The sequence below is a fragment of the Phalaenopsis equestris genome, unplaced genomic scaffold (genome assembly GCF_001263595.1).
Source record: "Phalaenopsis equestris unplaced genomic scaffold, ASM126359v1 Scaffold000098, whole genome shotgun sequence".
Taxonomy (NCBI): domain Eukaryota; kingdom Viridiplantae; phylum Streptophyta; class Magnoliopsida; order Asparagales; family Orchidaceae; genus Phalaenopsis; species Phalaenopsis equestris.
In genome coordinates, this window is record NW_018164540.1 from 648,361 (window position 1) to 669,997 (window position 21,637).

At 33.4% G+C, this 21,637-nt stretch overlaps 1 protein-coding gene across 3 annotated transcripts; it reads right to left on the reverse strand.

Moving 5' to 3' along the window:
- Positions 1-1,988: 1,988 nt before the first annotated feature.
- LOC110020518 (methyl-CpG-binding domain-containing protein 11-like) lies at positions 1,989-17,821 on the reverse strand. 3 transcript variants are annotated; one of them, XM_020718648.1, is made up of 4 exons: positions 17,532-17,821; positions 3,183-3,330; positions 2,337-3,086; positions 1,989-2,203 (listed from the first exon to the last, which is right to left on the reverse strand). In XM_020718648.1, exons 1-3 carry the CDS (start codon positions 17,676-17,678, stop codon positions 2,347-2,349), a joined length of 1,035 nt encoding a protein of 344 aa, XP_020574307.1. In that variant the 5' UTR covers positions 17,679-17,821; the 3' UTR covers positions 1,989-2,203; positions 2,337-2,346. The 3 variants fall into 3 exon arrangements, with proteins under 3 accessions (XP_020574307.1, XP_020574306.1, XP_020574308.1); XM_020718647.1 differs by having other exon boundaries at positions 1,991-3,086; positions 17,532-17,820; XM_020718649.1 differs by lacking the exon at positions 17,532-17,821 and adding an exon at positions 5,515-5,553 and having other exon boundaries at positions 1,991-3,086.
- Positions 17,822-21,637: the final 3,816 nt, after the last annotated feature.

Genomic DNA, 21,637 nt, shown 5'->3' on the forward strand with positions numbered 1-21,637 from the left:
ATATATATATATATAGCAGTTTTTAAAAAATAATTAATTGACTACGAGGCCACAAAAATTTATAATTAATTTAAAAAAATGAATAAAAATATATTAAATTATATTTAAATAATATTTTAACATAACCAATAAATTTAAATCTTGCCTCAAACCTTAATATCCATCTATTGCATGATTAAGGTTATCAAACGACTCTTTGTTCGCAAACAACTCGTGTTCGACTCGCTAAGCAAACCAGCCGAACACACACTTCTTGTGTTCGAAATAAAAACGACCCGAATACGAACATTGACATTTTTTAACAAACCAAGCACGAGCTGAGCTTGGGTTTGCTCGCGTTCGGCTCGTTTACACCCCTTTGTGTGTGGTGGTAGACATATATGAGTAGGTGGTTAATAAACTTGTTTGTTGGAGTAATACATGAATGATGGTCATATACTACATTTGCTCCCACTTGGATGACCGATTGGACAACTGTGGGTATATTTTTTTACTTTTTTTCACTGTTATGAACATGTTGATTTTTGCTCCCACTTAGGTGGGTTTATTTTTTTTTTAAAAGGTCAACGATGGTCATATCAACCAAGGGATTCTTTTGAATGACTATATTACAATTGTTTTGCTCCAACTTGGAGTCTAGCCCTTCTCAGCCGCATGCTAGCAACCCTACAACAGCTACCTTGTTGTTCAAGTCTATCCCATGTTGTCAATGCTTCCCTGCTCACTGTCCACCCTCCAAAAGTGTTGGAGAACCTTCCCAGCTGATATCCTATTTCTTCCACAGCAAGCCCAACCTCTCTAGCCTTCACCGCAATCGCAAGTCTAGCCTCCCCCAGCCAGACTCCCTCTTCAACAAGTGTGTTTTCTTCTTTGTCAAGTCATTAGTTATAAACCATTGTTTTGTGTTTTGCCTTTCGTTATTTCGAATCTTCACTGTAACCTTATTTTAAGTCAGTAATAAAATTGTGTCGTGCGTGACTTGTGTTACTCTAATATCGTCCGTTATTGAAGAAAATAGTCCCGAAAACAAAACATTTGAAGATTGTGACTTTTTATGATGAGCTCAAGACAGTAAAGAACACTTCAAATAACAACAATGTAAAGAGAGCAACTTAGGAAAAAAAATTCTCCAATGTACTTAATTATTTGAATATGAAGACTAATATTACAACAATATTACTTGTTATTTTAATTTTAATTTGTGTTATTTATTCATGTTAAGTGATATATATTTTTCAATGTAATATATTAAACTCGATTTTTTGTAATTTTTTTTTTTAATTTAGTGTGTTATATTTGAATTATTTCCGAACAGTGCCCATACAGCTACAATATGTAAGGGCATTATAATCTTTATTTCAAAAATAACTGCAGCACAATAGTTTCACAGTTGAACCATCCAAAACAGATATATTATTTCTGCTGCAGCTTCTCTTGATATCAGTTTTTTGAGAAGCAACAGTTTCTTTCTTCAAAAAGCTGCTGCTGTCCCAAAAATACCCGAAGATGCATGGCAGCGCTTTTACAAGCTATTGTGCCAACAAACAAATGAACTAAACCTAGAATCCAACTTGAATAAATCCATTCTAAGATGGCTCAACAATCAAAACAAGTTGACCCTGACTTGATCTTAAATTTTAATCTCATAAAAAAATTGTTTATATTTTATCCGAGAGTCTATGCGAATATGCTGTCCCAATCCAAACCCAACCCTTAGAAAACCCTACATTCATGCATTGCTAGTAAAGTTTTGTTAGGCTATTAAAAACACATAAATAAACAAAATTTGAAACTGAAACATTAGAACTTTTGTAAGAGCAAATGAAACTAATAAATTCTCCATTGGCTTGTTAATGCATCCAAGTATCCAATAATCTCCTGTTTAATCCATGGCAATTAAAATTTCATCGCTGCTGGTAATACTAATAGACAAATAGTGAAAAATAAAGGAAACGCCCAGAGTAATAAATCCATAATTTTAAACGAAAAAAAAAAAAAAATCCTCAACAGTGGATACATAAATTTCACCTAATAGCAACTTAAATGTTTTGTGGGCTATTCAGTTAGCAAAAATTATTGAACATTAAGGACAATATCTAACATCATTACATAGTTATAAAAGAGCATGAGCAGATGGGTATAAACCAATCTAACAAGATGGGAATGATAGGGACATTACCAAACCAGTAAAAGGAGAGCTTGGCTGCAATAAAGAGGATTAACTCAGATAAAATATTCAGCTGGCTCTAAAGTATTCATGAAAAGGCTAAAGCGCAGCCTTATTTGGGGTTGAGAAAACACTTTGAAGTTCATTAGTGGGGGTTGGGGAATCATACCTTATGAGGATCAAACCCTCTGCTCCCAATTGAGATTTTTATTATATAGTATTCTATCCTTGACTTCTTCGTCATGCAAATCTTCCTTATTGAACAGAGCCTCATGAGGTGCCACTTCTTTGTCATGCAAATCTTCCTTATTGAACAGAGCCTCATGAGGTGTCACTTCTGCATCAACTTGGAATTTTTTTATATCTGAATTTTCCTCCTTGGTTACCTCAGGCAGAGATAAATCAGGCACAGCTTTGCTCGGCTCTTCCACTTCCAGTTTTTCATGATCGTCCCTTGCAACTAAATTTTCCACTTTTGTTGCCTCTGGCAGACGTAAAGCAGGCAGATCTTTAATGGCATATTCCAATTCGGGCTTTTTCGATTCATTTCTGTCCTTTTCTTCTTGGACTTCAGCTGAATCTTGATCTGCTTTCACTTCCCTTTCTTCTACAGTCTTATCTTCTTCAGTTAGCAAAGTAGAATTATTATCATTGATAGTTCTAGCAGCAGCCTCTACCTTTTCTTCTACTGAATCATCTTCACCATCTTCTATTACGGCGTCTGCTACGCTCTCCACTGCTTGTGTGTCTGTTTTAGGCACCTCATCAACTTGTTCTTCCTCTGTATCTTCGTCATTCCTATTCTGCTTTCCCTTGCTTGAGTTTGATTTTCTCTGTCTTTTCTTTGGTGGATCATCCTCAATAGATTCTGTTGCCTTTACTTTTTCCCTAATTCTGACAGAGCGCCTAAGGGTATCCCCTGTTATACCAATCAAGCAAGAACTAAGATCACATGGAAAATCAAAAATATTAGTCGAGAAATTGAGGGGGGGAACAAGAAGGGGAAAGAGGATACCATATCCCCAATCAAACTCTGAAGGCGAAGGACCTCCAGGATGAGAACGCAGAAACCGGTCCAAATTCTTCCTGTTTCTAATCTCCTCTCCAGTGGGAGAAATAAAAGTTACTCCGTTCCTTTTGGGAGGTCCGTCCTTCGGTATGTACTGAAAATATAAAGGTAATAGAGCATGTAAATAAAAATCACCAATCTTAATGACTAGAGTAACTATACCAATCCAGAAAGATTCATGGACAATGTTTCAGGATAATCCGATTACAAAAACGTATTTAATTTTTTAAAAAAAGGAGAATGTGCGTGTGCAACAAAATGGATGTGTGAAAAGCAATATAGCTATTTAGAATAATGCATATGATCCAAATAAGTAATACAAATTCTCAAATCTATAAAGATACAGTACCTGCTAAGAGGTAACAAGAAACAATTTAACCTAATTTAAAGCATAGTTAACCCAGATCACAAAAGGAAGAACAAATTTATTAACAAAAACAAATATGAGGGTTACAATCAACAAACAACTTGGAAAGGGAAAATAAAAAAACGGACACAAACAAGCACAACTAAAATGTGTCCCAAAGGTGGAGGTGGTAGTCGGTGAGGATTTGCAAGGTGGCATATGAGTGGAAAAGGCGATTGGCAAGCAGAAAACAGCAAGGCGTCTGTTTCCTTGACGCCAGAAAGCAAACAAACAGCAGAGGATGTATGAGGGCTGCACATGGTGAAGGCAGGAAGGATGGAGGGCAGAAATGGAGGCAGCAGCAAAGAAAAGGGACTGGACAGCAGTAAAACAGCTGGAAAGGGCAGTCCTGGGTTGCAGCAGCAAGAGAGGAGGACACAGCAGCGAAAGAAAGGTGTTGCGGCAGTGGTAGCAATCTGGAATGAGCGAAATGGCTGGCCGGGAGGCTGGAAAAGTAGAAAACAGCTGTTTGGGGTGGCGGCAATGAGTGGTAAAGACGGCGGCAGCAGCAGGAAATACATGGAACTACAGGACATCAAAGGGAGGCCTGTCCAGGGATGCGGCGGTAAAGCGGGACAGCGAAGAAGGGTGGCTGGAATGAGTGGTAACAAGGTGGGAGGTGGCTGGAAAGAATGGCAACAGGTGAAGGACGTGGTGTCTAGTGACTAGAGTTGTAGGAAGAGACTTTGGATGTCAGACTTTAGAGGTGAAGCCAAATTTTAAGTTTCTTTCTTCAGTACCCTAACAATATGGCTATTGTATGACTACCCGTTTTAATAGTGCATTACGAGCCATGGGATTAGATTCAAACCAAAGGCAATGATGGATTCACTCCATGGGGCTTTGGTGTAGGTCAATAAATGAAGAAGGGAAGCCAACAAAATTAAGTTGAGGTAAAAAGAAAAGAAAAGGGATTTTTAGGTATGCGTGGTCCTTTCAAGACCCTAGTTGTCTATTTATGTTCAAGATGGATGCAAAATAAGAATAGTTATTTCAAAGCCTTTTGATGAATTCCTAACATACTATTTCTATTTAAAGAAGTCATAATTGAAAATGTAATGTAAGAAAGTACAATACAGAAAATATCAGGTAGCATAGCCACCACTTATGTAATCTCCTTATCTAATGAAATCATTCTAGTATTAATTTCCCGAGGATGCAAGCATGATCTAGGTTGAACCCCAATAAAATCTGTATCCTAGTTCCTTCGTTTCAATTGAATAACAATAGTGTGAGATATTGCTCTACGGGCCTTCCATTGGACACATAAGTTCTCTTATTTGCATATGGTTGGCACAAAATGCAAAACATGTTGCCCAACTCTACTACATGCTTTCACAACAACAGGTAGATCTAAATATTTGGAACGGCATACCAGAGCTAGATTATGCTGAAAATATATAATTCAAACATACTGTTTCGGCACACCACAGCATCACTGGGCAACAGTCAGGTGTCTATGATTGATGGTATCAAGAACGAACAAAATGTAAAAGGAAAATGACAAATGATCTCCCGAAACTCCTCATTAGACAAAGAATTGGGGGACTTAAGGCCAGGGATGTGCGGTTTTCCTCCAATCAACTAGGACGAACCCTCCAACAAAAGTGGAAATTGCATCACCAAATAACCTCTTACTGCTAAAGTTGAAAAAAAAAAATACAGGTAAACACAATTTGATCCCTAAATTCATAATTTAATCTTTGATGCATCGCCAAAAGTTTAAAACAACCTTTGATTAACAAATCAAAAGTTAAGTGTGTTGCTTCCATAGCTTATCAATGAAGCTCTCAAATAGATATCAAGGGTGATACTTGAAAAGAAAAATAATCTAAGCAGTTTGCACATTATACACTGAACACAAAATAGCACCTGATTACCATCAATATGTGTCATGAGACCTCGGGATCATCTGCAAATATTACACAGTTCTGGCATAAGCAAGAGGGTTTTCTCATCAAACACCTCGGAAACAAAGACAAGTTTGCCAGAAACAAATCAATCAATGATAAAGACAGTTATCATGCAAGAGACAACAAATTGAAGGAACAAAACATTTCAAATTACACAAATGTGGTTCTTACAGAACACATCATAATCACACGGGTGGTGGATGCCAGTACTAGAAATGCCATTTTAAGTTTACATTAAGTCACAAATGTACTCCAAGAATAAAGGAAAAGCAAAACGTAATCTAATATATAGGGACAATGAGGAAGAGAGAGTGGGAGTAAGAATTATTTCAGGCAAAACCGTCAATGATCAAGGACAATTATCTCATCTCGTCTTCTTTTATCTTAGAAAAGATTGGTGATTGCCATTCTTTCAAAGGGTATCAATGAACCCTTCCAGCTTGGCCAAAGCCTTGACTCAGTAAGTAGAGGGTTCATCATATCACTCAAACGCAATATCTAAGATTTTGATAAAATGATAAGAGGAATGATGCATCAACGACTCCAATTTAATAAAACAACAGCTTGGACACCACTTGCCACCACTTGTTATCGAAAGATTTGCTAGATTTATGAGTGTGAAACTTTATCAAGCCTGCATCATGATGGTCATTTGCAATCTACCTATCATTTCCCTCGATCTACTATTGCATTTAGCACCATGTTAAAATTAAGAAGGAAGTTTTGGATGCACCTTCTTAATACTCACCCAAGCGAACTAAATGTTCTTGCTCATATTAACGCTCTTGAGGATGCTGGCCTCCTAAAACAAGGAATAGGGAGGCAAATGAGCGATTGCTCAATGTGGTACTCAAACATAAATACGGACTCTCAATCTTCACTAATTTCACATCCTCTTGATTATTAGCTTCCATTTCAAATTGGCTCCTCCAACAAAGCAGGTCTTCAATGTCGATTGAGATGTTATTATGGCACTCACCAGGTGGAGTTAACAAGCTCCTTCAGCTTTTTAGAATTGACATATATCAAAATCACTATGGAGAGCTCAATGCTTGAATTAGCTTGCTTTTGTGGGCCCCAAAATTTCTAGAAACTCTAGATGACGAATTTTTAGATTGGATATTCACATGTCATGTATCTAATCTCCCTAACAAGGCCATCTTCATGAGAACGTAGCCTTTATATCTTGACTATCAAAACCCGTATGCAATAAAATCCTCAGAGAAGTGCTCAAGTGTCACACCCTAACGTTTGCTTAAGAAAAAAATGAATTGATGAACTGATACATCAAAGCCAGTCCATTTTGGAGGTGGTGTCTCTAAAGGTTAGAATTCCTCTTGTTCTTTGGCATTAATGTAGTCTATTGTAAGAAGCTTCCTGATATTTCAGGGGAGACATTCTCCACAGGCTTTCAGATTTAACAATTTTATTATTTGAAGTGGCTCATTTTTTTCATCTTTTTTTTCATCAGTGTTAGGCAACTCAGCTTAGACCAAAACTTGAGCTCAACGATTCATTGTTGAGCTTGACCAATTCTCAGCACTAGAGATTTATCATTAGAACAGAGTCTACAGACAACTAGCACTCACTTCAGAATTAAACATGTACCCAACTAAATCAATAATGAGAGTTACACACATAAAGTAGTTTTTTTTTCCTTTTGTTCATCTTAAAAGGATGATTTTAGAGGAGGAAGTTTCCTCATCATGCCTCCCAAACATGAAGGGCATCAACTGTTGTTAAAACATAAGCAGGCTAATGTCAATCTCGTTATCTCCTCATAAATTAGTTTCCATTTTCAAGCAAGATTGAGAACATATCCATTGAGTTGTCCTAGTGGTAGAAGCAACAAGAAGAGCCTCGAAAGGCCAGCACCATAGTTTGCTGGTTGGGATTATCGCAAAGGACCTCTTGCCAACACTAAGGAAATGAAGTTGTTAAACATGAACAACAATTTGTCGAGTTGAAGATGCAAATCTAAAAATTTAACATAAAATGCAAAATATGTGTAGAAAGACAAATAACTAGAAAATTAAACTCTTAATTTAATTTTTAGTTGTAGAAACAACAGCAAGAGGCTTCAAAGGCTAGCACCTTAGTTTGTTGGTTGGTATTATCACATAGGGCCTCTTGCCAACATTTACGAAAATAGGTTCTTAAACATGAACAACAATTGGTTGAGTCAAAGATGCAAATCTCAAAATTTACCATAAAAATGTAAAATGTGCACAAACACGAACCACTAGAAAATTAAACTCTTAATCTAGATTTTAGTTGTTTGACTTATTTTATTATTTTGAATTTTACTACGAGCTTAAAATTTTAAGGGTCATAATATGCATTCCTAAGACGTTTGTTTATTATGAAAGTTTGCTTTGTCCTAGTTTCCCTGTTTGGATCCTTATCCCATGCAATTTCTTGGAATCTGATTTGGCGACTAGAGGCTCAAATTCTCTATTATTGATATCTATATAAATACTTTTGTGGCTTCTATTTATCAGAGGCCAACTTTTGCTTCTATTCCTTGCAACTTCATTTAGTAAAACTTCTTTTCATGTAAAGTAACATGATTCACTCCATTATTTCTAGCAACATCCCTCTATTTTTATCATTGGGTGTAATTTACTTTTGCTTCTTTACTATGTGTGATTTTTTAACTTCTACATGACAAGTCAACAACTATGTAAATTTTAGTGATTCTCTAGTTGTAATCAGTGGAAAGAGACTTTTTAGGATTTTTTTATAAATAAGAAACTTAACCTTGTTCATAAACTTACTTTGAATTAGACTAAAATTTCTAACTGGATAGGCTATTCCTTCTACTTCTAGAATTCAATTCATTGATCAATGGACAAACTTGATTTAGAGAGATTATCACCTCCTACAAAGCAGAAGGCTTGTTTCCTTTTGGCGAATTCCTTTACATCTTCTATTTTATTATTCAATAATTTGCTATTGGTTAACGTGTGTGCTTGATTTTAATCAAATTTGATACCATCTAACTTTTCAACTAAAAAGTGAATTTCTAAGTGTATGCTTTTTTTAGATCCTAAATTTCTAACATTATTTTTAATGGAAAGCCATTATATTTTCATTGTTTCTTTTAATTCATCAAAGACAATAAATAAAGGTCAAGAGCTAGTAATTATTGAGGATATAATAAAGTTTTTCAATAAATATGTGTTTCTCAGTGCTAGTATGATTTTCTTGATCTTGAATTTCTAACATTTTTTTTTCTGATAGAATGTCAATAGATTTTCAGTTGAATTGCTTTTCATTGTGTTTTTCATTTTATCAATGGTAAAAAAAATTGCTATAGTGAAGGATTTATGACATTTAAATTTTGAGAGTTTATTGCATAATTTTGCATACTTTATATTAGATCTACAATAAAATTTTGGACCATAAGGTGCCAAACGTCATTTTTGATATCAAAACTTACGGTTGTGCCACCATATCAACTAAAGGTGAGGCTCAATATCAGGGTCGTCTAAAAGATTAAAAAAATGATGCAATTTTAGAAAAGTTTTTCTTAAAAAAGCAATATATAGAAATAATAGTAAAAGAAGAAAGAAAAAATCAAGTTCGCCAATCAACTAAAATTTTGAAAACCTCATTATCAAACTAATGGACAAGATGTTTACTTCTTTTAAATGAATAATTTAATTTGAATATTAATATAGTTAAACCACACAAAAATCAACATGTTAGAAATAATTAAATAGAATTTATATAGTATATGATAACAAAATCTCCGGTTATAATATATATCAGAGGCATATTTAGATGATATTACTAAGAGAATGAATCGTCATCTTCATTTGATGGAAGAATTATAGTTTTTTAAACTAGGTTATAGAAATGGATAATTTCTTTGGATGAAAATATTTCTGACGAGCATCAAATTTGTTTGAATGACACTATATACGGTGTATATCAAGTAACATTTTTAAGTTTTGAGCAAGCTATGATAAGTTAGATGAACATGAAAAATGAAGAGAAATGCTTGGTAGAAAATCTACAACTACTTGTGTTAAAATAAGAGATGAATTTAAAGAGACTATACCACCTCATCACACTGTAATAATTATCTTCGAGATTTCAATGCTTTAAAATATGGCATTGAAAGCATTATTGAATGTATAAAAATGTTTAAGGAGTTAATGATGTCATCTGAGAAGCAGATCTCAAAACAATATTTTCTAGGTTTAAGTTTGATTTGCTATCTAATTTTAAAAAGGAGAAGACAACTCATAATTATATCAATCAAAAATACTTCCAATTTGCACTATAGTTGAGCAATGTTGGTATTTCCAGCTAAAACTCAAATGATGCAACTAATACATCCAAAGATAGTAACACTAGTACTTAAGGGTAATAAAGCAAAGCCTTTTTCAAGCACATCTTGTTCTAAAATTTCTACAAATGTACATTTTAAAATTGATTAAGTTGGTCATAATTCAAATGAATGTTGAAAGTAGGGAGTTGCATATTTATGTGAAGATAGGGATAATAAGAAGATTAAAAAAGGAAATGGCATTCATGAATTTGATCAAGAAAGAACCGTATTCAAAGATGTTATGTTTTGATATTCTTTAAATTTTATGGAATGCATTATTGCTACATTTTAAAAGTTGAATTTGTTTAAAAAATAACTTTCATATCACAAATTTAATTTAAAAACAAGAGTAAATTTTATAAACCTATCATTAATAATGGAAGTTGCATAAATGTTATGGTGATTTTTACAATTGATCATATAAATTTAAATTTGAAACATATCCCCAATCACATCAAATGACATGGGTAAATAAGGCTGTTAGTTCTTATTGATAAATCTAATATAATATTTTCATTATGGAGGAAGAACATGTAAGCTTGGGTACCAGTGAGCTTTATTTAAGCTGAAATGCCTCCCTGGTTCCCGGGTAAAGGTCATGAGTTCATGCTTTAATCAGGTGATATGCACCTTTGAGAAGCTTCCATGGAGTATAGATGTTTCTTGGCCTCGAACATGGAATTAACAGGCTTGTAACTGAACTTCCACCTAACTTAAATAAAATATTTAGGATAAACATCAATCCTTTTAAAAAATATTTTCGCTTTGTTCATCTAAAGTTATACACTTGCATGATATAGATATTACTGATTTTGAAAAATATGTTACTCGTATGTTCAAAAGCAATGGCAGAATAACAGTGATGAAGCCTACTAAACTTAGAGAAATGCTTGTAAGCTAGAAAACTAAAAGAGTAATATATGCTTTAGAGGATGTAGAACTAAATGAAAAACTTAGTAGAGAGATATAGTCGGAGCACCACCAAACTCTTTGAATACATCCCTCGAAGGAAAAAAACGAACGCCGGCGACTATCCTAAACAAACTCAAGCCAAAAACTGGCTTCCAAACCCTAATACAACACATGTATAGGAAATGACAAAAAAAATGAAGGAAGATAAGAAAGAAAGCATAGAAAAGAAGAAAACAGGACTTTCAGACTGTCTCCCGCGATCGCGTGATAGTCGCAGCTTCCGTCGCACATCTGAAGCGAGAACACTCCCACATTAGTAAGGATCATAAAAGGACAATGATCACAAATGATCTTAGATATCAGATAATCCCATAATGGATAAGATCATAGGAAATTTCTGTGATAAGTATCAGGGAAGACCGATGGAAAGAGTTGTAGAAGTCCCACATTATAATCCAAAAGAGATATTAATGAATATTCTAATAACTTGTATCTAATTGTAAATTTCATGTCCCGATAATCTCTCAAATGAACTCCAACGTCTAGAAGGATATACTATGTTATTCATTAAATCGTTGAATTATCAAAATCTAATTTATCCTTTATAGGAATCCAACTCAATATATTGAACTTAAGAGATAAATAGAGGTTTCACAAAAAACTGATTTATTAGGCCCTCCAGCATTTCTGACACCTAAAAAGAATGAAAGTTAGCACATGTGTGTAGATAATAAAGCAAATAATAATGTTACTAGCAAATTTAAAACTTTTATTCATAAACTAGAAGATATGCTTGACTAGTGAATGTATTTATAAATATTTTAAGAATTTATATTTTCAAACTATTATTTAAGAAGTAGCTATCAATATCATTGAATAAGAATGTTTGAAGGAGATGAATAAAAAATTATTTTTAAAGCTGAGCAAACACTTTTAACTAATACAACGAGCACTTCTATAAGAACCCTGCAAAATGTTGTTTAATCTTTCATTGAAATTTTTCTAGTAGTTTATTACGATGATATCAAGATATACAGTAAAAACTAGAGAGACAAATGATGCATCATAAAAGAACCTTTGAAATATTAAAAAAATAGAAGAATAATAATCTTTTTTTTTTAAGCAACCTATTCTTACATGTTTTGTGATATTTTTAGATTTATAAGAGTAAGTAACAAAAGATATGTTGTTCATGACAAAATAAAATCAATTGAATACTGGCCAAAATTATAAAATTCATAAGAATAGAATTTTCATTGTTTGGCAATAATTTATAAAAGAATTATTAAGAAGATTAGCACTATCATAAAACTTATTACCAAATGTCCTAAAGAGGAAAAAAAAAACAATGGACAAAATTTGTTGATTGTACCCTAAATAGCATTAAGAAATAATTAAAATGCCTATGAGCATAAACTAACAAATGTTTATAAAGTATCTCATGTTTTTGTAATACTTGCGGCAGTATTGAAAGTGTTATAAGTTAAGCATGACACTATTTTGCATTTTTTAGAAAGAAGTTGAATGATCCAAATAAAAAAAATATATATCTAATCATGATATGAATACACTGTCAATTTTAGAGGAAAAATCTATTGCCAAAAGAACGTGTTCTCTAGTTTAACCATTATGTACTTATATATCTAAATTCGTAAAAATAGAGAAAACAAATTGAGATTTATATGTTAAATGAGTGCACTATTCACTGATATACTTTTATGATTGAACAATGTGCAATGATAGAAAACAAGTTGGTTGATACATTAAATAGGGTTATCATATGTGATGAGCAGATGAAAGTGATGGTGCTGACTATATTTCATGGAAAAAAATGTATATTCATAACAAGATATGACTAATTTTATTATAAGGAAGCTCCTTGCCGTATTAGTGATTCTTATTTAAAATAATTCCTTATACTAGAATTCAATATTCATGGTGTTATAAGTTATTTTAGTTGTGATAAAACAATAATTAGAGCAAAAAAGAAAAAAAAAAACTGGGCCAAATTTGAAATGAGATGCAACACAAATAGCATCAGAATAATGAACTCATCAAACAACTAAAAGAAATAATATCGAATTATAGACTACCTTATCCCTTGTAGAATGAGGGCAATGCTAATATGGATTTTATATGAGCAAAACTGTGAATTTTAAAAAACATGATTCTAAATTTATCTTAGTGAAAAAAATTATTTCATTCCATGTAATAAATTGTTGATGTATTCAATATAGCTAAGTTATAATATAATGAAGGTTTAAATTTATGGGTTACATAAAACTATTTTGTTAGTGTTTAACGTGTAAAATATATGAAATATTCCTAGAAACTCTCTAAAATTATTGAAATTAAATTAAAATTAAATTTTTAAAGCATATGCACAGGCAAAAAATTGTTAATAAAAGCTTGTGTGACAAGTTATAATGTGATATTTGACCTTTTAGTTTGCATACAATTCATCTGCTAGCAGGTTTACATGCATGAGTTCATTAAAAATAATTAAATGATTTTAGCCTAAAAACTTGGATTTAATTAATCTTCCTATTGAGTCTATAACTAGTTAACTTGAACAATCATTCAGTGTGCATACACATTATTTGCATGAAAAATACTCACAAAAAAATTTGTTGTTAACTATGACAAATATAAGACTACCATAGATGTGAAATAAAGATATCTAAAAATCAAACTGGGTGATATAATAAAAGTCTTGAGAGATTTCTTAATGTACCATTATTAAATTAACTATATAAAAATAGAATCATACAAAGTAATACAATAAATTACAATTTATAAAACCTACAATATTAAAAAGTACAATTATTTCGAGTCATCCAACTGTGACACAAATATTGGTGCTCATTCAATTTGCATCAACCATGAGACAACAATACTTCTAAATCTTATACCATCAAATCCAAAATCTAACGCCGATCTTCAGGGTCAAACAAAGTTCGATGGTATAGCTCAAAGCATACCGCCACCATCTCAAAGTCATCTTATGGCTTAATTAATATTCTAACAAAACGAATCTTAAAGCCTAGGAACTCCATCCTTCATCCATACATCAGCACCAAGGGCAAAATGGTCTGACATGAATTTCAAAGATATGATCAACAAGAGAATTAAAATACACTTCACTCAGAAGCATTTCTATCCAGCATGGATCTCAAGGGAGAAGTAACATTTTCATCCACCATCCACCCCCATAAAAGTAATAAACTCCTTTCACCCTCACCTTTACAAATACATCCTTTTAATAAAGTTAAAAAAAATGACTTAGAAAATTTCATATTAGCCATGTTCTCGATGTAAATGTTTCAATCTTCTATTTATCCTTACTAGTCTTAAGCTAAATGTCATTTAAGGATCCCAAACTTTTGTCTATCCTTACTGATCTTAAATATCATTCAATTATATTCAAGCAAAAAAACATATAAATATTTAAACTTTGTATTAATGGGAGTTGATGTTTTGCAATTATAATAATTGTCCCTATTACAATACTAGGGCTAACTTCATCATCCAATCTACCAAGGAAAGAAGAGATTTTCATCCAGACATTCATATGAAGCCGAAATCAGTAGCCATTCCTCCTTGCACTCGTTCAATCAACTCAGGTATGACCTAGTTTGGCTCAACCCACTCAAAGTTAGCTTGATGATTCAACCATGCATAGAATCGAAACACTAACTGAGAATATTAAAACCAAGAAGTCAAAACAGTGGGAGTCATTCACAATTCATGCTCAAGGTTTATTTATTCCCCACTTGGCTTGAAGTTTATGTGCTATAGGTATTTTTACCCCTAGAATGATAAATGGGCTCATATTTAATGCAAATTTCCCTACTCCATCATCCTAGCGAGTTGATTCTAGCTTTCCGAGCACAAAATCTCCTAGTTGAAATTGTTTAGGATTGACATACGTGCCTAGGAAATCAATTACTAGGTATTTTTATACAATAGCTTTCCTGACAGTATTCAATTTTTATTTGTTTACAAAATAAAAAGTAATTCAATATGCATTTTGATTCTACCAATATCTTATTTGCTTGGGGAGTATCTGTGCAAAAGGCTGAAAAAATTAAGTCGAAGTTAAAAAAGGCCAATAAGGTTTTTCTTGGCTATAGTTATAAGGATATTGTAATGCACACATTGAATCAAAATACACTTTCAATTAAGTATTTCACATTGTCTGGGTCAAGTGCACCACTGATGATATTGTTATACTTTTTACTTTATGGGATGACTGTTTTGTTGGGTCTTCTTTGTATCATGCTATATTTTTTGTTTTTTATAATATTGGGCCCTTAATGTGTTGGGCCTTAAATTTATCGGATGATTGTTTTGTTGGGTCTTTTTTTTGTATCATGTTATATTTTTTGTATTTTATAATATTAGGGCCTTTATGTGTTGAGCCTTGTGTTTTGGGTATATATATGTGTATATATATATATGAAGTATCAGTGGAAGAGCTCCACAACTTGTACACATCCAAATTGAGAGTACGTATAGGCATGCATGCTGAGGCACCCCCTCCAAACTAAAAATGGAGGGAAATAGTGATATGTACAAAATTTGTATGGGCCTTAACATTCATACCAATGAAGACATCATTAGCTAGGCTTTGTAGAGTTACATAGTCCTAATGAATTGATGCTCAACAATAAAAATACATTGACAATAAGGAATCTCCTCATCCATGTCAAGAAAAGTAGAAATAGGTAGCATCATGGACTAAGTTTTAATGATGCCTAAGCTAATCCTCATGAATTAACAGCTAAAGAGGTAGGGTGAGGAGTGAACCTTAGGGGGCTGGTTTATACATCTTTGTGTAATTGTGTTGTGATAATGTCCCACAATGTCTACAAGACTACAACAACATTCCTCCCTCCTCTTAAGCTTTACCCAGCCATCCCTCAATAGATAAATATTACATATATATAAGTGGGGGAGCTCCCCCCTCCCCTTAATAACAAAAAAGAAAAAAAAAAACCACCGCTACCATATAACCACTGACTTATAAGTTATAACATAGGATCATATCTTTCTTGTTTTGTTTTTATTTTATTTTCTTTTTTTCTCATGATGAAATACCTTGATTCGAACAATAAATCCTAAGCATCTCCAAAATCAATACCAATAGATGCAATATTAATATCGATTCTTTATTTAACTTGGCAAAGGATGAAACCCTTGAACAAGCCTCTTTCAACTTTAATGCTCGCTAGCACGATCCTATTACACTTAATTATATGTCATTTCAACATTAAGAAAACCATATGAAGATCTACAGATTGCTATCTACATTTGAACTAGGCACTTCAACATAAAAAGACTTCTACGATGAATCTTTTTCTAAAATGAAATTAAATTGAATTGTCAATATCAAAATAAATTTTGTAAGCCAATGTTTCGTTATGCTCTCCATTTAACTAGTTTGCATAACACTTAAGCTGATTATTCTACAATTACAAGAATTCTTAATAGCACAAAAGTATTTCTTAAATCTTCGCAAATCCTCCAACGCTGTAAGATTATTTTGAAAATATTATAACCAAACTATTTAAACGTCTCCCATAGCCTCCAAATTTCAGTGGGGATTTCATCTAAACTTAAACATAAACCCTTATAGCTCTTTTCAAAACACTCATTTGACCAATCAATAAAATACTTCATGAATTATTCCTTTCATTCTACTTAATTTTTTTTATAACTCTAGCTAAATAATTTTCACAAGTAGTATTCTGATTTTTTTCTAGATATCTTCATTTCTAACCAAAAACCTAATATTTTCATTTTTAGTCATCAAATTTAATCAAAGTCCATAACTCTCTTTCTCTTGCTCTAAATACTTCGCATCTAACATTTATAGAGATCAACAGTGACTGTAATTCCAAGAAGGAAAAAAAAGAGAGGTTTCAGGCAGAAAAATGAACAGCAATGTCAATTTTTATTCAAAATAATTTAAGCTCATGTAGCTGTATTCTGTAAAATTGATGATAAAAATAGCAAAAATTGATGGCCATGGATATGTTATAAGAAATAGCAAAAAGATCATGTCATTACTTTCAATTAATTTTTTCAGTATGGAACATGGCATGTTTGAAAACTTTGATAACTTGCCTTTTCTTGTTGGACATTCAGAACGCAGCATCCTGATTTCAACAGTTGCAGCTAAAAATATATTGAATTTCCCCAAGTAAAAGAAAGTCCATCAAATATATGTCCCAAAAAAAAGCACATCAAGTATATAATAATGCTAGTTTTTTATGCTTTCATATACCATATACAATTTACTACACGAGTGATGCACTACGTGCACTCCGGAACTAGACATAATATTTCGGACACAAAATTCTATTAGCTAAGTGAATAAACATCAATCAACCGAACAAAGCCCTAGTTCTGACAAGAAAGTCCATGTCATCCAGCAAATTCATCTCAATTACACATCGACAGGAACCAAACTACGGCCAACTCCTAAAAACAAATAAAATCGTAACCGAAAACCCGGAGCGAAATAGCCTAAATCAAAAGACACCGCGAATTTCACTAAGAATAAGTTCATAGACCCTATGATGCGAGCCAGACACCTAGTTCGCGAGTAATAATCTCAGGCTCTCAGCTCAGAAGTGAAATTAGGGCACAGACACTGAATTATAAATTCTCATACAAAGTGATCGGATCAGCAAAAAACCTAGCAAGAATCGAAATCCGACCTTCTTCCAGCCAGCTGGGGCCGGCAGCTCCACGGAGTCGATCTCCTTCTCCGACATTCTTCCTAACTCTTCCGCACAGTTCACAAGCTCGCGTTTCCAGGTAGATTTCGCGCTTGTCAGACGAATTGCTCCCGAGATAAGTGACATATATATTTGTTAAAACAAGGCACATATCGGCAAATCTCGCTCTCGATCGCCGCGGCGGAATCGTTGGATGCCATAATTGGAATGGAATCGGGGAATCTCAGGTCCGTGGTGACGCAACGTGTACCCTGTGGATTCAGACAGATGTTTCCTTAGGGATCAGTCTCTAGCTGACTACTCAGTTTCTACTCTTTTTTTAATTGGTCGTTCTGCATGCATCCCATGAAATTTTCTTTTCCAAAAAAAAAAATCATCTGATTTTATATTCTCACATATATTGAATATTATGTTTTTTTTTTTTTCGAAGAAATTATGCTGTTATATTTATTAATATATTTTTTCTTTTGAAATTGATGGAGAAAAATTATATATTTCTCCCAAGACACTTTTTGGGTGCCATATAAATTTATGTTAAATAGAATTCATCAAATTTGTTGAACCATACGAGCTCGCGACGGAGATGAAGCAAGCGAGCAATAACGCAGTAAATTTGTTTAATCTGGCTTACGATCGGATTTGATAAATCTGAATTTACGATATATGACATAGGAAGCGGGGGGAAAGAGTCAGAATAGGATAGAATTGGATTGAATTGGTTTTAGTAGAGATGTGTAAATCTTTTTTTTTTTTTTTTTTTTTGGTGTTTGATTGACTCTGGGTTAAATTCATGACTAAAGTTTCGTTTGGAAACGACCGCACCGCAGTTTGACTGTTTGAGTGAACTGTGTTTTGACAGTTTTTCAATAAGTTGCATCTGAAATCTATGTTTTCTCACCACTTTTAATTATGTGTAGTGGCAGTTTTCTAACTGTGGTGTGACTTAAAAGAAAAATTATAATATCTAATGCAATATTTTGAACAACAGATTATTACTCAGCAGCTTCACAACTAATATTTAATAAACTCCTACAGCCCCAAGTACTGCCAAATACCATAAATATTGTGAAAGGGTTTGAGTGAAAAAAAGAAATAAAAATAAAAAGTATCTAATTCATGAGATAAATATATTTAAAAAAATTTTAAAAATATATAATAAAAATAAATGTATATATAATAATATATTTAGGGCACAGACACTTTACTTTTCAGATAATGTAATAAAAATAAAAAAAAATAAGCCATAAAAGCAACTAATTAATAAATCATTACTAAAAAATATATTTTATTCACCTCTTAACAAGCTACTTATCCAAGAGCGAGCAGGCTATGCTCACAAGGATATAAATGAGTTAAATATTCAAGCTTAGGTCATTCATATACCAAATTTTAAGTACTTTATTCAAACTCATTTATTTAATTAAATAAAAAAAGAATAAATATTAAGTTCTTCATCAAATGCAACAAATATTCTCTTAAGCTGACCCTACTATAAGATTATAAAATGGTTTATAATATTCAGCAAACATAAGTAATTTAGTTGAAAGGAAAAAAAACCATCCACCTACTCTTCCACAATCTTTAAATAATTTTCTTAACAAAATAAATTAGTTGTAAGTGAACCTTAGTCGATGTAATTAAACTGTCAACACAAATAAATATTTTTAGCTCGATTTATAAATGAGTTGAATATGAACCAAAAATTTATTCAATCATTGTCAGCTTGATTTGATTCGAATAAATAAATAAATAATATTAATATAATGTTTATATATTAAAATTTCATATTATATTTTTAAAAAATTAATTAAATTTTATTAATTTTAAAAATAATTTTAGCTAGGATTGAAAATGAAAAAAAAAAGTTGTTCGAGATGTAAATAGATAAGAATTAGGAGATATGCAGGTAAATGCCCAAAAAATAAAATAAAATAAAAATTGCTCTCTTCAGCACTCCCTATTCACACCCCCACCCGACCCATCCTCCACTGGCCACTTCCCTCCCAACAATAAAATTTTGTTGAACATGTAAATACAAAAAAATTGTTTGTGTTGCTTGTGGTGCTTATGTAACGCCTTAAACAAGTTTTGTGTCGCGGACTAATTTATCTCAAGTCGCTCGTGCAGCTTTAACACTCTTCCTTGGCACTGAATTAACCTTACAAAGCACTGCCCCCCACTTTCCTTGGCACATTTTCTTGGGGCTTTCCTTCTTCATTAGAGTCATGAAGAATATCCAAGTAACTGTTCTTATCTCATCGAATGCCCTTCTTAAATTGATTGACCGATAACATTTTGGTTTCTTACTTGCTAATTCTTATTGTCAATACTAGGCAAGCTTGGTTTCCCTCCATGAATGCTCTTGCTTGCTCCAAAAAGTTTAGCCATAGAACAATTTTAAAATCATCTATTGGAATGACAGAAAAGTCTAAGAACTAGCTAGTTCTATTTATAGTCCTCCCCAAACCTATGGGAACATTCTAGATTACATTAGAATATATTATCTTCTAGATAATTCTACATTGTCCTTTACATATACATGCTTCTAAAACTTTCCAGAATATTTTAGAGTTCTCTTGAAGCTTGCTTCTTTCAACACATTTATGAAATTATGTGGACCTTCTAGAATTCCTTGGAATGTCGTGAAATATTTTAGAGTCCCTTAGATTGCTCTCTACATTATGGTCTTCTCTAAAATATTAATTTCCCATGGTTAGCTTGTCAGTTATTCTTGAAGATGGCGGAGTGTGACACTCTCCCCCACTTAAGTTCGTAATGCCTTCATTGTGCCATCCACTTGATATCTTTAGTTTTTTTCTTTTTCCATGTGTCTTAATGTATAATTTTCTTGTATGCCCACTTCTTCATTCTTCTTACAACCTTATGTAATGTGGTTCGAGCTAACTCTCTTTGCTTGTTCTAGGACTTGGCAAATTTGAAGAAGGTTGGGCTTTCTCTCTCGTACGCGGTTGTAGGGGAGAAAGGTATCATGCAGCAAGGTTTCATGGCTAGCGGCTCAATCTCTGGTTCCATCTCGATCTGCTGATCTTTCTTCCTCTTTGGTGATAGTTCGTTTGGTAATTCTCGTTGTGAAACACTTTTATATTCCTCAAGCACTGTCCCCGCTTCCCTTGGCACGTTTTCTTGGGGCTTTCATTCTTCATCAGAGTCGTGAAGAATAGTCAAGTAACTATTCTTATCCCGTCAGATGTTTTTCTTAAATTGATTGACCGATAGCATTTTTGGCTTCTTGCTTGCTAGTTCTTATTGTCGATACAAGGCAAGCTTGGTTCTTGCTTGCTCCAAAAATTTTAGGCCATAGAATAACTTTAAAATCATCTATTAGAATGACAGAGAAGTCTAAGCTACTTGACCGCGCTCCAATATTGTTCTTTACTCCTCTGACTATTCCATGGATTGGTTCTTACTGCTGAATCGACCACCTTGATGGAGTATCCTCCTTCAGTCACCCACGAACGCAATATTTTTGCTTCTTCGACGGAGATGAAGTTGTAATAAGCACTCGTGTCTACCATTGCTCTTGCGACATTCCACATATTACCACTTCCACAAAGAGTAACCCCTTTGCTTGGGGTTTTGTTGGAGTTTGCATCCCATCCAGCAGTTGTATATACCCTACTTGTGTGTCACATCACCACTTTCTTCCTCTTAATGGCTTCTAAGGAGAGAGTTAGAGCCTTCTTCTAAGGGCAATCACATGCCCAATGAGGTCCTCCACAAACGAAGCAGCTGTTGTGTGGTTTAGTTTTGTTGTTATTAGGCTTCCCTTTGTCTTTTGCCTTGCATAAGGTCAATTCGTGGTGCGTCTCTTCCTTGTGTTGATCTTTATCTTCCCCACCTTTAACACAGGTACTCTTCTAATCTTTAGGCTTCGTTGATTCTTTTGAGTAATCAATTAGACTTTCGGCAACCACGATGGTAGTGGCAAGATCTTGCTCTGTGCCTCCTAATTTCAGTCCTCACCCACTATTCAACATTTCCTGACCGAACTCCGTGCTCTTCGGAAGGGACTTCGACCTGCGCACTACTTTCTCTGACAGCTCGGTCTAAATTCCCCAGGTGCC

Bases quoted from the DNA above. Each gene is read 5' to 3' on its own strand.
- LOC110020518 (XM_020718648.1), bottom strand. From the start codon at position 17,678: ATGTCACTTATCTCGGGAGCAATTCGTCTGACAAGCGCGAAATCTACC. The intron at 3,331-17,531 runs GTCGGATTTCGA...TTATATTTTCAG, and splicing joins CCCCAGCTGGCTGGAAGAAG to TACATACCGAAGGACGGACC. The intron at 3,087-3,182 runs GTATCCTCTTTC...TTGGTATAACAG, and splicing joins AGAGTTTGATTGGGGATATG to GGGATACCCTTAGGCGCTCT.